We start from the raw sequence: 16,295 nt of genomic DNA, 5'->3' as shown, positions 1-16,295 counted from the left end.
TTTCCTTCTTTCTTTCTTTCTTTCTTTCTTTCTCTCTTTCTTTCTCTCTTTCTTTCTTTCTCTCTTTCTTTCTTTCTCTCTTTCTTTCTTTTCCTTCCTTCCTTCCTTCCTTCCCTCCCTCCCTCTTTCTCTCTCTTTCCCTCTCTCTTTCTTTCCCTTCCTCCCTCCCTTCCTTTCCTTTCTTTCCCTCTTTCCCTTCCTTCCTTTTTCTCTCTTTCTCTTTCCCCCCTCCCTCCCCCCTCCTTTTTTTCTCTCCCTCCCTCCTTTCCTTCCTTTCTTCCTTTCAAGGTAAGTAATATCCACACCCAATGTGGGGCTCAAACTCATGACCCCGAGATCAAGAGTTGCCTGCTTTGCTGACTGAGCCCGCCGGGTACCCCAGAATCTCTAGTTTCTCTTAGTGGCAGAAAAGGTATTTCAGGTGCTTGGTGCTCATTGCTGTGGGGTTGGTCTTTGCTTCTAGGCCTCTCCTGGGAACAGAATTATAAAACACATACACGTTTTATAGATCAAATATGTTTAAAGATAAAATATTTGAGTTCTTGTTGATATTCCCAATAGAAAATGGGGACTTCAGAGTACCTAACTCCTCTATTAGGTCTGTGCCCCTGCACTGAGAGTCCTGGGGTAGGTACTCCTTCGTTACGAGCTTGCTTTTTCCGTTTAACATGCAGTGTGTGCATGCGAACACGTACGTTCCGTATCGTAGCGGGAACAGTGCTGGGTGCATGTTGTCGGCTGGTACGCGATAGCAGCTTCCCCTCTTGCCCCCATCACTCTCCTGGGCATTTAACGGCCACGCAGCCCGTGGTTGGTCCGTGTGCTCTTGCTCCCCGAGCTCCCTGTATGGACCTTCGTTTGCTTTATGCTTGAAAGCAGTTTTGTAGGGGCGCCTGGGTGGCTTAGTCGGTTAAGCGTCCGACTTTTGCTTAGGTCATGATCTCGCGGTTCGTGGGTTCGAGCCCCGCGTCGGGCTCTGTGCTGACTGCCAGCTCAGAGCCTGGAGCCTGTTTCAGAGTCTGTGACTCCCTCTCTCTCTGACCCTCCCCTGCTCACGCTGTCTCCCTCTCTCTCTCTCCTAGAAATAAATAAAAATATTAAAAAAAAAAAAAAAAAGAAAGCAGTTTTGTAGGATAGGAAGTCCTTGGCTCACGTTTTCTTTCCTTGAGTATCTGAAATATTGGTTTTGTTATCTTCCAGCATGAAAAGTCTAAGTCTTACTTTCCTCCTTATAAGTCATGTCCTCTCCGCCTGGGTGTCCAAAGGCTTGGGTTTTTTGTCCCCGTCTCTCCAGTCCTTACTGTGTCACTGTGTCACACGTTGGTGGCCCACAGTCAGAATTTGCAGGAATGCGGTGGGCTCTCTGCGCATGGGTTTCCAGATTGGCTGTTTCAGGAAGCTTTCCTTGATTTGTGGCTTCGAGTTCTGTTCTTGGTTGAGTGTTCTCTGGCGCGGGGCCTTGTCTGCATGGTAACGCGGAGCTCAGCCATCCTCGGTGCTTTGCTCTCCCTCCTGAATCTCTTTTGTCTCCGGTTTCCTCTGTTTTAAAGGTTGTCTGCCTGCTGATGCCCTGTCTCTGAAGGTGTTTACTGTCTCCATTTGCTCTCCGTTCTCACTTCTGAGAGTACTTGTCTTGTCTTTCTACTTTTCTTGAGCTCTGTCACCTTATTTCTGGTATTTTCTAGCACTGACTTGCCGCCCTCCCATCTTGGATCTCATTGTTTGGATGCTGTGAAGCCGCGCGCGCATTTGGACCTGTTCCGTGGCTGGGTCTGTCTGGAGCGCTCTCCCTGTCTGCAGGCTTTTATTCCACTTTTGTTTTTCTTAGAATAGCTCTGCATGCGACTGACACTCCTGTCGCTCATTTTCCTAAACATTTAGTTCTGGTCGTTTTTCTCACTTCACAGGGCTCTCTGCTCTGTTGGATCTTGAATGACACTGAACAACGCGTGGCGGTGGCTCCCGGCGTTCTCCCGGCTCTCGCCCTGACCCGCTTGCATCGGGTCCCTCTCCTTCCCGTCTCTTGTCCCTGTCCTGCTGGTGCTGGCCCTGTTCCCGCCACATGGGTCCCTGCCAGGTCAGCCACGGTGGATCTCGGGCCCCATGGCTCCAGCCCTCAGGCCTTGAAGAGGGTCCCTTGCACCCAGCACCACCGGGGCGGGGAGAGCCNNNCCGCCGTTTCCTTTGGGGTTGTCTGTACCGGGGCCCGGCAAGACCCAGGGGCCCCGCGGTGCTTTCCCCCAGGGCATGCAGGCCGAGCTGGGCGCACTGTGCCCTTCGCTGCTGTGCCTTGGCTTTGTGGGGTGGCCGCACCGCTCTGCTTTGCAGCGGCTTCTGGGAGGTGTGATCGGCAGGCAGCGGAGGGCGCGTGTGGAAGCGGGCTACCCTCTCACCTGGGGAACTGGCCCGGGCGGCCCGGCACCCCCAGGGCTTTCTCACGCCACTCTGAGCTCCTTCCCTCCCCGTCCCCGCCCCCAGGCTCCCTTCCAGCTTCTTTCCCTCAGTGTGANGTGGACTGGCGGGGCGCCTGGGTGGGGGGTGCCGATGCCGACCTTCCCGCCAGCAGGGCAGGAGAGTTGCGGGTTGCTCCGCGTCCCTGCCGTCCCGCTGTAGGTGAGGACACAGGAGGGTCCAGGAGCGCCCTCCCTGCTGCCCCCGACTCCCCCAACGCCTGGTGGCGTTTCAGTTGGGCAGCGCTGCTTCACAGCCCGGGGCTGGAGGCACGGCGGAGAGGCTGTCTCCCGAACCTTCCGGTCCACTGTGGGGTGTGCACCGGGCACGCGCCGTCCGTGCAGAACAGCAAGTGCGGGGCTCCGGGTAGGAGGCGGTCCAGCCACTTGTAGTGAGGACAACACTCACAGAAGCGGGTTCCTCCTGCCGGTGACTGACACGCAGCCGCGTCGTTACAGCTCTGAAGTTGTGGTTCCATCTGCTCTGTCAGCCCCAGAGACATGTGAAGGACTGCGGTGTAGACCACGCGGTGCTCTGCGTTGTGAGGGACTGCTGTGTAGACCTGGCGGTGCGCCGCGTCGTGAGGGACTGCCGTGTAGACCTGGCGGTGCGCCGCGTCGTGAGGGACTGCTGTGTAGACCAGGCGGTGCTCCATGTCGTGAGGGACTGCCCTGTAGACCAGGCGGTGCTCCGCGTCGTGGAGGACTGCCCTGTAGACCAGGTGGTGCGCCGCGTCGTGAGGGACTGCCGTGTAGACCAGGCGGTGCTCCATGTCATGAGGGACTGCCCTGTAGACCAGGCGGTGCTCCGCATCGTGGAGGACTGCCCTGTAGACCAGGTGGTGCGCCGCGTCGTGAGGGACTGCCGTGTAGACCTGGCGGTGCTCCATGTCGTGAGGGACTGCCCTGTAGACCAGGCGGTGCTCCGCGTCGTGGAGGACTGCCCTGTAGACCAGGTGGTGCGCCGCGTCGTGAGGGACTGCCGTGTAGACCAGGCGGTGCTCCATGTCATGAGGGACTGCCCTGTAGACCAGGCGGTGCTCCGCATCGTGGAGGACTGCCCTGTAGACCAGGTGGTGCGCCGCGTCGTGAGGGACTGCCGTGTAGACCTGGCGGTGCGCCGCGTCGTGACGGACTGCCGTATAGACCTGGCGGTATTCTGTATCGTGATGGACTGCCGTGTAGACCAGGCGTTGTGCCGTGTCGTGAGGGACTGCTGTGTAGACCCAGTGGTGCTCCGCGTCGTGATGGACTGCCGTGTAGACCTGGCGGTGCGCCGCGTCGTGAGGGACTGCCGTGTAGACCTGGCGGTATTCTGTATCGTGATGGACTGCCGTGTAGACCCAGTGGTGCACCGCGTCGTGAGGGACTGCCGTGTAGACCTGGTGCTCCGCATCTTGGAAGAGACCGGGTTTTCAAAAGCAGCTGCTGCTCTCAAAACGTGCTCTTAATGCTTTGTAGACGGAGGCTGGTAAAGTGTTCTGGTGCCTTCTGTGCAGAGCGACACGGTGGCTCCGTCGTTGGACGGCTCTGTGGTGTCTTTCAGGACAGGCTCACGGAATACAGACCAAACTCATCGAGTCCGGAAACCTGGTTCCTGGGCAGCCTGCGCGGTGGTGAAGCGGCGCCGGCGAGGCCGTGCTCATTTCTGTGGGGGTCTGTCCCGTCAGGTGAGCTTGGGGCCTTCGGGCGCACGTCTTTAAAAGACCGTGGTGTGCGTTCCTAGGTGTGTCCTTAATCGTCGAACCCTGGAAGTTCCGGAACGACGAGGGGCAGCTGCTCAGTAGCGGCCCCCTGTCTGTGAGTGGCGGGCGGGCTCCGGCACTGGGTCACGGCACGGGTCAGAACCAGACACCTGGCTCCGCCTCAGGCTGCCGCGTTGCAGTGCAGACCCTGCTTTTGCCAAACATCGGAAGGCCCAGAGGCTGACCTGCCTGAGGCATCGCTGCGATGGACTGAGTGACTGTGCCCCCCAAGTTCACGTGTCGAAGCCCTAACCCCCGTGTGGCTGGTATGGAGATAAGGGGCCCGTAGGGAAGTAATTCAGGTTAAACGAGCTTGCTTCCTGTCTGCCCAGGAAAGAGGAAGGGCCACGTGAGGGACCCAGTGAAGCCAGGAAGAGAGCCCTCCCCGGGAACCAGATCACTGACACCCTGACCTTGGATTCCTGGCCTCTGGATTGTGAGAAATCAGCAGTTAAGTCCCCCAGCCCACGGCCTTCTGTCCAGCGGCCTGAGCGAGGTCCCCAGCCACGACTGTGTCCGAGACCCGTCTTCTACCCTCTCGTTTGCTAACTCGCCTGTGCTTTCCGTGCGGCCAGCGTGACAGCTGCGTGAGCTAGCGTGCGGGGTCCTTCTGAGCTTGTCTGCGCTGTGGATGCGTCAGTGAGGCAGCGTGGCTTTGCAGGTGACAGGTTTTCCCCAGATGTAACTGTTAAGTTGGTAGCATCCACGTTGTTTTACTGAAGCCTAAAAAACCAAAAATAAAAATGAAGAAATGTGACTACAGAGAGGTGAAATGAGTACTCCCATATTTGGTCTGTGATTTGTCTTAAACTGGAAAAATGCCTAGTTATTTAGATGCATGAACCTCGACATCGGTCGGGACCTCGTCTGTGACAGGCCCCAGTTAGTTGATTGGTCTGCTTAAAGCTATTCAGTCAGACTTCGGGAAAACTAAGAGAAGAGATCAGTGAAATGTGTATTTTCCAGTAAGTCCTTGTTTTCCATTTTCAGAGCCAGCAGGTGATGAGCAGTCAGGTCTGCTCTGGTGTCTGAGCATCTGCTGGTGATCTTCCTTTTTTTTTTTTTTAAACATTTTGGTTATTTATTTTTTTTAATTTCTTTTTAATGTTTTATTTATTTCTAGGAGAGAGAGAGAGAGACAGCGTGAGCAGGGGAGGGTCAGAGAGAAAGGGAGTCACAGACTCTGAAACAGGCTCCAGGCTCTGAGCTGGCAGTCAGCACAGAGCCTGACGCGGGGCTCGAACCCACGAACCACGAGATCATGACCTAACCGAAAGTTGGACGCTTAACGGACTAAGCCACCCAGGCGCCCCGATTTGGTTATTTTTGAAAGAGCATGAGCGGGTTAGGGACAGAGAGAGAAAGGGACAGAAGATCTGAAGTGGGTTTGTGCCCGGGGCTCAAACTCAGACTGAACCATGAGATCATGACCTGAGCCGAAGTCAGACCCTCAGCCGACCAGGCCACCCAGGCGCCCCCATTTTTTGAATTAAATACCCGAGCAGCACACGAAAGCCCTGCCTTGAGGCAGACGGCAGTGAGCGCCCTTAGGTGCGGAGGACCAGGCCCGGGGCCCTGCAGGCTGTGAGCCGGACCCGCAGTGCAGCGCCCGGCACCGCGCCTGTGGCTGCTTCGCTGTGTCAGCAGAGGCCTTCGAGGCCCCTGTAGCGTCAGCAGCTGTCCCTCCTGCCTCTGGGCCCTTCTGCAGGCACAGCCGCTCCTGCAGGTCCCCCTGCCCCCCACTCCCTGCCACACTGGACCAGCAGATGACCTCACTGAGGGCACCATGCTGCCCAGGCCCTTGGCACCTCAGGGTGCTGCCTCGGGACCCCATCCGTGACATGTCCGCTGCGCCCGTCTCCACAGTCTGCCGCCCACCGTCCCCGGGTAGAGCGGCCTGGGCCCAGGTCCGTCCCTCGAGACATAGCCATAGGGGCTATGGCACCTCCACGTCCGCTGGAACCTCGCATGGCATCTGCTGGTGCAGTGACAGCACTGCCAGCCAGGCCTTGGGCTCATCGGACAGTGAAGCCTAGTGACCTGCCTCGGCTGGGGTCTGTTCCAGAACTGTAAATAATCTTTTTTTTTTTTAATTAAAAAAAAATTTTTTTTTAATTTATTTCTAGGAGAGAGAGAGAGACAGCGTGAGCAGGGGAGGGTCAGAGAGAGAGGGAGACACAGAATCTGAAACAGGCTCCAGGCTCTGAGCTGGCAGCACAGAGCCCAACGCGGGGCTCGAACCCACGAACTGCGAGATCATGACCTAAGCGAAAGTCGGACGCTTAACCGACTAAGCCACCCAGGCGCCCCCAGAACTGTAAATAATCTTGTTCAGGTTTTAATTTTTAAAAAGTTCTTGGGGGTTTTCCTTTTTTCTTTTTAAATGTTTATTTTGAGACAGAAAGACAGCGGGGGAGGGGCCGAGAAAGAGGGAGATAGAGAATCCCAAGCAGGCTCCATGCTGTCAGCACAGGGCCCCGTGGGGGTCTCAGGCCCACGAACTGTGAGGTCGTGGCCTGGGTGGAAATTGAGGGTCAGCTGCCTACCTAGTGAGCCAGCCTGCCCCTCAGCAAGGGGCTTTCTTAAATGTTTGCCTGTGCTAATTCGTCTCAATTCACCTTCTCCTTATTATTGAATAGGTAGGTCTTTTCCCCAAAGAAGCTCACCAGACTGGGGGGTGGGGGGGAGAGTTACAGAAGGGGGTAGGAGATTATAGACAAAAGACTACAAGCAGAGTGTCGCTTGGTTGGGAAGGGATTTCTCCCTCTAGCAGTCGCCCCACCCCGGGGTGGGGGGTGTTTGTCAGTTCCCGCAGTGAGAGTGGTGCCTTTTGTTTCCTGTTTGTTAGCGCGGGATGGGCAAGTCCTTCACTGAGATGATTGGGTGGCAAGAGAATGAAACGCAAAAAGAGAAATTGAAACTAAAACAAGGAATGTTAGAGGCTCTGTGGCCCTCTCCCCAGTGTGCCCCAAAGAAGCACAGCCTTTATGGGTTTTTTTTTTTTAAAGGCTCTGAAAACGGTTCTTGGATTATTCAGTCATAACTCCGTGGCCACCACCTTGTCCCCATTCAGTGTGGCCCATGTCTTTCCCTGGGGCTGTGTTGCTGGCCGCCCTCATGGGCCATCTGTCTGGGGCTCCCCCCAGGGCCTCTCCCTGAACCACACGCACTGGCTCGTGGCTGTGGGGACATGACAGCGTGTCTTCCTACCAACTCCCTTTGGAACCTGTCCTGTGAATGACACCCAGACACGAGAGGCGGGGTCTCCTATCCTTGTCTGCGGTGAGGGTAGGGGACGGTTCACCTGACAGGCCCATCGTAATCTCATCTACCTGGGGGGACACCCTACTTGTTTGTGATCCCCAGAGAGAGAGAGGCCACTCCGGGTCACATGTACACGTGTGTGCATGCGTGTGTCCATACCGCTTTTCAGAAACCTTTGCATTTTTCCTAAAAAGCATCTGTAAGTCTGTCCTGTGCTAGTGTTATGTCTCCCTACATCTTTCCTGGAGATACTGTGTTTCATCTTTGCCAAGGCCCTTTACCACGCTGCCTGCTCTGACTGACGTTTGAGATTTCTGGAGAGGTTGGACATCTTTTTATAAATCTGTATGGTTTCCCACCTAAAGAAGGTAACAGTACACTCTTTATTCAAGCCTCTTTAAAGGTACTTGAGAAAAAGAAACAGATGTACGGCATGTGACTATACTTGAGAATACCATATGATATACTTGACGTTTGTTAAGAGTAAAACCTTTTTTTAATTTTGAGAGAGAAAAAGCCTGAGTGGGGGAGGGGCGGGGGGGAGAGAAAGAGACAATCTCATGCAGGCGCTGCCCTATCAGCACGAAGCCTGACGTGGGGCTCCGATTCCTGAACTGTGAGATCCTGACTTGAGCCCAAGTTGGAAGCTGAACTGACCTGAACCCCCAGGCGCCCCTGCTAACAGTGAGTCTTAGGTGCCGTCATGCACACGTGCAAATAAAAGTTTACCTGTGAGGTGATGGATGCTTAATCAACATGATCAGGATAATCATGTTACAGAGTGTATGTAAATCAGCACATGGGCCAAAATAGATCCACATGAGTATAGTCACCTTATCGTTGACGGAAGAGCAGAGGCAGTACAATGGACAAAGGTAGTCATTTCAACAAACTGCTACAAGTTGCTAGGAAACTGCATCCACAGGCAGAAGAATGAACCTAGACCCACACCTGACATCCTTCACAAAAATGAACTCAAAACGGATCATAGACCTAATATAAAACACAAAACCATAGAACTTCTAGAAGAGATCATAGCAGGAAAGTTAGGTGCCCTTGGGCGTGGCGATGCCTTCTTAGGTCCAACACCAAAGACATGGTCACGAAAGGACTTGTACTCTGTACTTGTTAAAATGAACAACTTCTGTTCTTGAAGGACACTGGCGAAAATGAGAAGACAAGCCACGGACTTAGGGAAAATATTTGCAAAAGACACATCTGAGGAAGGGCTGTTACCCAGGCGTACAAAGGACTCAAAACTCCAGAACAAGAAAACAAACGACCAACCAGAAAATGGATCGGTGACCTTGGCAGAGACCCACCAAAAATAGAAGGCCGAGAAGCACGTACAGACCCTCAGGGAAAAGCAATGTGCAACAACGTGGTACCGCCACGCGCTCATCAGAATTGCCCAAATCAGAACTCTGCCACCACGGGTGCCGGTGGGGCCATGAGGCTCCCTCCTTGCTGCTGGGGACGCGGAGTCACGCAGCCACTTGGGTGGACAGTCTGGCGGGTTCTTACAAAACGAAAACTCTCACCATACGACCTGGCGTCGCACTCTTGGTACTTACCCCGACCTGGAAACCTGTGTCCGCCCAGAACCTGCACACGATGTTTACGGCTTTATGTGTGATGGCCACACCCGGGGGGCTGCCCGGTGCCTGGCCGAACGCCCTGGGACACCCACCTTCAGTCACGAACAGACGTGGGGGAACCGTAAATGCGCACTGCCGCGTGAAGGCATCGGATCTGAAAAGGCTGCAGATGATTCCAACTCTGGGACATTCCGGAGAAGGTAAACCTGCGGACATAGAAGGTGAGTGGTGGCGGGGGGTGGGGTGGGGGCCGAGGGAGGGGGGGGGTGGGGCGCACAGGAGTTTGGGGCCATGACACCGCCCTCTGTGCTCCCTCGGTGTTGACCGGCTTCATTACCGTTTGTGCAGACCCACAGACGGCACAGGACCACGAGTGAGCCCTCCAGCAAACTCGGGACGCCGGGAGATGATGCCTCGGTTTACCTTTGTCAGTTAAAACACATCGACACTCTGGTGGCGGGGGCTCTAGGGGAAATCTGTACCTTCCTCTTAACTTCGCTGTGAACCTAAAACTCTAAAAGAAAAAAGTGTGTTAAAAATCATGTACGTTTACACATGTACATTTTATTTGTCAGTTGTGGCTCAATAAAGCTGGGGGGCCCGCCTGGGGGGCTCAGTCAGTTAAGTGCCCGACTTCGGCTCAGGTCATGATCTCGCGGTTCAGGAGTTCGAGCCCCACGTTGGGCTCTGTGCTGACCGCTCTGACCCTACAGCCTGCTTTGGATTCTGTGTCTCCCTCTCTGCCCCTCCCCGCGTGTGCACATGCTCTCTCAAAAATAAACATTAGGGAAAAAAAAAAAGGGAGCGACTGTTGATGTGCAGCTCCTGGGTCATGTCCCGGCTCCTGTAGTTTGGCGCCACTCAGACGGACAGGGCCTTGTGCCAGACCCGGGTGGGGTGCTCGGGTTGCGCAAGGGGGGGGCCCCGGAGCTGCTGAGGAACAGATCCCAGGGCCCAGGCGAGGCTGGAGCGAGTGGAAGCCAGGCACCAGCAGGCCACGGAGTCCTCCCGTGCCTCTCTGCCGGCCACAGCAGGCCCGGAACCCGGACCCCAGTGTCTCCGCTCGGACCCCTGACATGTCTGTGTCTCAGACACAGGCCCCCACCCCAGGTCAGCGCGGTCCACCGGCCACAGCCCCGTCCTCCAGGCTGTCAGGCTGCAGCCCCAGAACACCGCTGACCACCCCGTGCCTCCCATCCCTGCGTCGTCAGCCCTGGGTGGCCTTAATGCAGAAGGACCCAGAATCTGGTCATTCCCACCACGCACACACGGGGTCCCGACCGGAGCCCCGACCTCTGTCACTCGGACGATTGCAGTCGCCTCCGCTGCCTTTCTCGCTTCTGTCTCGCCTGCCCTACGGTTTGTTCTCAGAAGCCCGACTCCCATCACACCGCGTGGCCGAGAGTGCCACACGCCCGGCCCTGCCGCCCTCCGGCCTCCCCCCTGCTGCCCCCTGCCGCCCGCAGCCTCCGTGGTCCAGGACCCAATGCCCCAGGCTGCGTGCTGACCATTCAACTCTGCTTCCGCCNGTCACTTGTTATCCCCCTTTCCCTGCGTTCTGCTCTGCCTCCCTGTCTAACAGGGGTCACATGTGCCAAGGTCACGGGATCCTTGCTGCCAGATATTCGGCCCATGAGGATCTGTCACCGCGGCCCAAGCTTTATTTCCCATGCGAGTGAGATTTGCTTTCTGGACTATTTTCCAAGTGCCAGTATCTATTACTTACACGTTCCTGTGGTTTTTATTCCTAAGACCTAGTCCGGGTGCTTGTATTGTTTGCTGTTCTCATGTTTCTGCTTCCCTGCCCCCCCCCCCCAACTTTTGGGGTGTTAGAGTCAAAAGCAGAGACCAGCCTTGAAAATCCCCTGAGGAGACGAAACCAGTTTGATTATACAAAGATTAATTTAGGTTATTTTGCAAGATGAGCCTGACCTGGGTCATTTCTCGCTTATGCCCCTGGAAATCATGGACAAGACTCCACTGTTTCCCAGAAGTTGCCGTGAGCTAACCACTAACCACTTCTGCATCATTAAAGAAAGTTCTAATATCGTGACGACTCCCTGTGAACTGCAAAGTCCGTGTCTCCTCACCACCTACGCGGCTGCCTGGCAATGTGCCCCTGAGCCCTGTCCGTGCTTCGGTTAAGCGCTCCCAGCTTGGAAGGGGTCTTTTTGGCAAACGCACGGCACATTTTTACTAATTCCTACCTCAGTCGTTCCCCGCACGTTTGTCAGTGCTCAGCAAAGAATGTTGTGTGGGATGTTTTTGGAATTAGTGTATGCCCCCCCTCAAATGAAAAAGTTTTGTCACCCTTAATGTCTTCATTACGAGCCTCACCACTTTCCAGAAGAGAGTTAGCATAGGAGGTCCCCTCAAAATTTTGACCTCCAAAGGCTTTTTACTAATCATGTCTCTCAACTATATGACCTGGGGCACGCCTGGGGGAGAGTGTCATCGTAGCAAGCGTTTGGGGGACAGTATGAGCGCAGGCGTGATGACACCTGGAGAATGAGACGGGTCCGCACAGCAGAACAGACCTGTGGTTTTATTTTCATCTCGGAAGCACTAGGACCTGGATCAGGGACTGAAAGGCTGTACTAAGTTCGTCCCCAGGGAAAGAGCCTCGGGCCTAGGATTGTCTTCTGTCTTCTTTCAAAGACAATTAAGATGAAGGTAAATGCTCTCTTTAGTTAGTGAGACTGTCATCTGCTGACCGTGGCCTCCAGGTGGCTGCGGCTGACAGCTGCCCCTTTGATAGGAAATCTGCTCGTCGCCCTTTTTTTCAGTTACGAAAAGTTCACGCACATATGGCTTGTTTCTTAATTCAGAATCACAACTGTTTGTAAAAATCACTGAAATTGTTCAAATATACACGCAAGAAGATTAGTCTTGTGAACGTCCACACATCTCTGTCACCCAGTTTCGTTGTGTGAAAGTCTCCTTCAGTGAACTTGCCAAGTTGTAGGATATGGGACGGTCCCCCGGCTTTTCCTTCTGGAAGTCCTGTGTCAGCCCTACGCTCATTTCTAGACAGGCCCTCGTGTTTCACGGCCGCCCTCCATGTTCAGCCCTTTCCTTTAAATCACCAGATTTTATCCTGGTGCTTCGGCTGCTGGCACGTCTTCCCTTATTTATGACGCTCGCTCTCCCTAGCATTTCCTGTTCTCCAGAAAGCCCTCCAGGCTTTCCCTATAGTAGACACGAGCTGAGTTTGGGCCCTGACGGGAAAGTTGTTCAGACACAGGCTGCCCTGTGGGGCTGTCGGCGGTGAGGAGCCAGTGAGGAGCCGCGGGGCACAGGGCCTGAGGTTGCAGGGGGCGGGGACGGTCTGCTGTCCCCCGAGAGACCCCCAGCAAGTAGGAGGGCCTTGGGGCCCTGTGTTTGCCCACGTCTGGTTGTCGGCCCAGCCCTCCTCCTCTCGGGGACCACCTTTGTCCGAAGGGGCTGCCAGGCCCAGCCTCCCCGGGTGGCGCCTGTGTGGCCACCCAACCCGACCTCGGGCTTCCGCAGAGATCCAAGGGGTGGACACGTGGTTCTGACTGGGCCATCTAGAATCTTCCATGAGACTGGCTCTCAGGGCACCACATAAAAGAGCTCCTTTTTCATGAATTACAGGTGAGCCTGGTTGGAGAGCCCCAGGGGGCTGGCTTTCCTGTACCGGCAGGAAGCTCCTTATGGGAGGTGAGAGGTGACCCGGTGCTCGGGGAGGAGAGCAGAGGCCGGGAAAGAGGGGGCCGTCAGCATCGTCTGAGCCCCAAGTCCCGTCCTCCTGGAGGCGAGGCCCCCAGGCCTCCACGAGAGCCACCCTGCCTTCCCTCAAGCCCTGCTGTCCCCAGTGGCCTGCGGTGCCCAGAACTGCGAAGCTGAGCGGTGGGCTCCTGAAGCACGAGGGGGTGCGACGGGCCCTCGCTGTGCGGAGCAGGGTGGTGAGGGGACAGTGGCCGTGCTGGGGCAGCTGCTGACGCCCACACGACACTCCTGCCCGGACCTGCCGCCGCGCCTGCTCGGCACACACTTCAGCAAAGCAGCCTGACGGACAAAAACGAAACCCAGCTTCTCTTAAGAGACATGTGACTAGATGATGAAGCTGTAAACAGTTGTGAAATCTCGACATCTGCGTAGAAGTGTAAATACATCTCTGCTATGAACCCATGTGTGGGGGTCGCTGGAGAGAGACCCGTACGATTGGCTTACAGGCCGAGCCCGCCCCCAAATCACCATTGCGGTTCCAGCCAGGGTGCCCAGCAGCCACTTTCTCAGCATTGAACGAAGCGAGCCTGCCGTGGCAGTCTGACTTTTCTCAGCGCCTGGTGGCAGCCAGGCTCGCGGGGCTGCTGGAACCCAGACGGGAACATTAAATGCGAGGCCCTTACTGAGGTCACGACTACGACGGCTGTGCCGTGCAGAACCCTCCCTTCCCTGCCAGACACAAACCTGTGACCGTTTCCTAAGGCCTAGCCAGCTGTCGGGGACTCTGGGCCTGGAGTTCCCGCTTGTCCTGCAAGAGAGTGGACGCAGGATTGAAATGGAGAGAGGCCAGTGTCCCAGAGGAGTCCGGCCCCGCGGAAGGGGCCTTGTTTGGCTCACAACTTGGTCATGGACGTGCACACAGAGACAATGAAACCTTGACCGCTAACTCATGGGTGTGAGGGGAAGGGGGTTTTGAAGATTTGCTCTGTTAGGGGTTTGGGTCAATGGGTGGAAGGTGAGGCCCTACCTCTGTTTACCTAAACTGGCCTGGGGGGACCAGACAGGCCGGCACCACTGACTCAGGATCAGCAAGGCACCTTTCTTTTGCTAATTAGCTCCGCTCTGGGCAAGGACGCTCCGCCTGCAAGGGTCTGTAGCCCTGTTTACCTGTTTACCTATTTGGTCATCCTTCCTGTGAAAGCGGCTTTCTGCTACAGCCCTGAGGTGGGGGGCGTTTCCCCCTGAACACCTAATCTTGATACCTCCTCTTGGATACTGGCATTCTGAGATCCCTATTCCTATATCTTCTGTCCTGGGGGCCTTTGCCCTGTTTACCCAAACAGGGTGTGTTCCACTCGTGATTCTTTAATTCTCTGTGCCTTGTTAACCCATCTGCAGGCTCAGGGATTTCCTAAGCTTATTCCCGACACCTAGCTACTGAGGACTGTCATGCTTGAGTCAAGGTTATTCTCCCTGCCCCTGTAGAGTTTATTTTACTGTCTCTTTAAAAGTGGTCCTAGTTACCATCAAATTTAAGAATCCTAATTCCAGGGGCGCCTGGGTGGCTCAGTTGGTTAAGCGTCTGACTTGGGCTCAGGTCATGATCTCACTGCTTGTGGGTTCGAGCCTACAATCGGGCTCCGTGCCGACAGCTCTGAGCCTGGAGCTGCTTCAGATTCTGTCTCCCTCTCTCTCTGCCCCTCCCCCACTTGCTTGCTTGCGTGTGTGTGAGTGTGCGCATGCGCACGCTCTCAAAAATGAATAAGTGTTTAAAGACATTTAAAAAATCGTAATTCCTGGGAAACAGTGACATTCACTAATTGTGCTCATACCTAAAACATGGACAGCTGGTAAATAAAAGTGGGCAGGTACCACTTTTTTTTTTTAAATATTGCTTTTTGGGGGAGAGCGCAAGCGGGGGAGGGGCGGAGAGAGGGGCCAGAGGATCTGTAGCATACGGGCTCTGTGCTCACAGGCTGACAGCAGTGAGCCAGATGTGGGGCTTGAACTCACAGACTGTGAGATCATGACCTAAGCTGAAGTTGGATGCTCAACTGACTGAGCCACCCAGGTGCCACTGTTTTTAACCATTTTCAGGCTCTGCTCAGGCACTGTGACAGTGAGTAGGGACAACATGGAGACTTATGAATGTGGTAAGCAGCATTTTGAGATTTCCACCCATTGGTGTACAAGCCGGTATCAGACCCTTGAGTGCAGGTGGAGCTGTGAGTCTGGCTGCTGGTGAACTGACTGACCCTTACCGCACGTGTAACTGAGGCCCCAAACCACTGGACTCGGAGTTCATCAAAATGGAGAGTATCTTTGGCAAGCCTGAACTAATCAGGCAACATCTCTTGGAGAGATTCAGAGGGATAAAGCCTTTCCCGTTGGCTTAGAGAAGTAAGCTTCTACATTACGGGCAAAGGACTGAGGGCATCTTCTGGACATGGAGAGCGGCTCTGGGTCATCAGCCAGTAAGGAAATGGGGACCTCAGGTTGATCGAGCAAGTTCTGCCAGCAGCCTGCTCCGGCAAGGATGTGGCCCCAGCGACCCTGACCGCAGCTTGGGAGCCGCTGAGCAGGGGGTGAGCCACGCCCTGGCCACACTTCCCGCCCGCAGAACTGCGAGCCCTGGGTCATATTCCAAGGCTGTGTGGGGGGCGCAGAGCAAGTCCCGCTTCTCCATGGGCCCCTGGCATTCCTGCACTCCCAGTGGGAGACGAGGCGTGGTCAATGTGTCCCTGGAGCACGGTGGCGTGCCCCTGCCCGGTACAGTAAGGATCTAGGCTCCTACGCTCCGTGCAGCCCACTGGGCACTGGTGTCTGCTAGTCTCTTTGCGGACCTAGGAGGAGCCGGTGCAGCGACGGGGACGCTGGTCACTGCTGTCGAGTCCTGCACTGGGGCTGCCCTCTGACCCCGGGCACTCATGTGTTCCGCCTGCGTGTGCGAGCTTCTGGTAGGCTCCCTCGCTGGCTTGTTAGCGTGAAATCTCTGACCCTTCAAAGCTCTTCCCACAGGCCAGGGGAATAAATAAATTTTTAATATTATTGGGATAAAGCATGGTCAGCAGATTCCAGCCTGATGCCTGTTTTTGTATGTTCTGTGAGCTAAAAATGGTTTTTACATTTCTTCTTTTTTTTATTTTGAGAGAGCGCGTGTACGCGAGAGAGAGACAGAGAACATGGGAGGGGGCACAGAGAAGAGGAGACAGGAATCCCAAGCAGGCTCCCTGCTGCCAGCGCGGAGCCTGATGCAGGGCTCGAACCCACAAACCGTGAGATTGTGACCTGAGCTGAAATCAAAAGTCAGATGCCTCACCAGCTGAGCCACCCAGGCGCCCTGGTTCTCGCATTTCAAACTGGTTGTTACTGAAGGACCATCTGCTCTGCCTGATTTTGCCCCTCGGCGCGCAAGGCCTGAAAGACTTTCGCAGATAAGTGTGTCGCTGGTGCAGCTGAGCGTCCACAGCCTTCGTGTCGCAGCGGCTCGGGGCCCCTGGTCTCCCGCTTTGCCATGTCCCTGCCCGCTCTGCGTGGGCCCCTGGGCC

At 55.4% G+C, this 16,295-nt stretch overlaps 2 protein-coding genes across 5 annotated transcripts in view; one reads left to right on the top strand and one right to left on the bottom strand.

The window, feature by feature from the left end:
• The window catches only part of RNASEH1 (ribonuclease H1), a 23,141-nt gene extending 13,542 nt beyond the window's left edge, over nt 1-9,599 (top strand). Inside the window, exons 9-10 of one of the 4 annotated variants that reach the window (XR_013331811.1) lie at nt 8,616-9,278; nt 9,406-9,599. The gene's annotated coding sequence lies outside the window, so the exon portion shown is untranslated. Of the gene's footprint in view, nt 1-3,949; nt 4,953-8,615; nt 9,279-9,405 lie in introns of those variants that run through there. The other 3 variants (XR_013331812.1, XM_077750953.1, XM_077750954.1) reach the window with 3 other exon arrangements.
• Nucleotides 2,517-4,003, bottom strand: LOC144220656 (uncharacterized). Its single transcript, XM_077750955.1, has 2 exons — nt 3,833-4,003; nt 2,517-3,754 (listed from the first exon to the last, which is right to left on the bottom strand). Exon 2 carries the CDS (start codon nt 3,455-3,457, stop codon nt 2,702-2,704), a length of 756 nt encoding a protein of 251 aa, XP_077607081.1. The 5' UTR covers nt 3,458-3,754; nt 3,833-4,003; the 3' UTR covers nt 2,517-2,701.
• Nucleotides 9,600-16,295: the final 6,696 nt, after the last annotated feature.

Source organism: Crocuta crocuta, unplaced genomic scaffold, assembly GCF_008692635.1.
Source record: "Crocuta crocuta isolate KB4526 unplaced genomic scaffold, BGI_CrCroc_1.0 scaffold129, whole genome shotgun sequence".
In the NCBI taxonomy this organism is placed as follows: Eukaryota; Metazoa; Chordata; class Mammalia; order Carnivora; family Hyaenidae; genus Crocuta; species Crocuta crocuta.
Note: the sequence above shows the minus strand (reverse complement) of the source record. Positions and strands in the feature narration are given on the sequence as shown.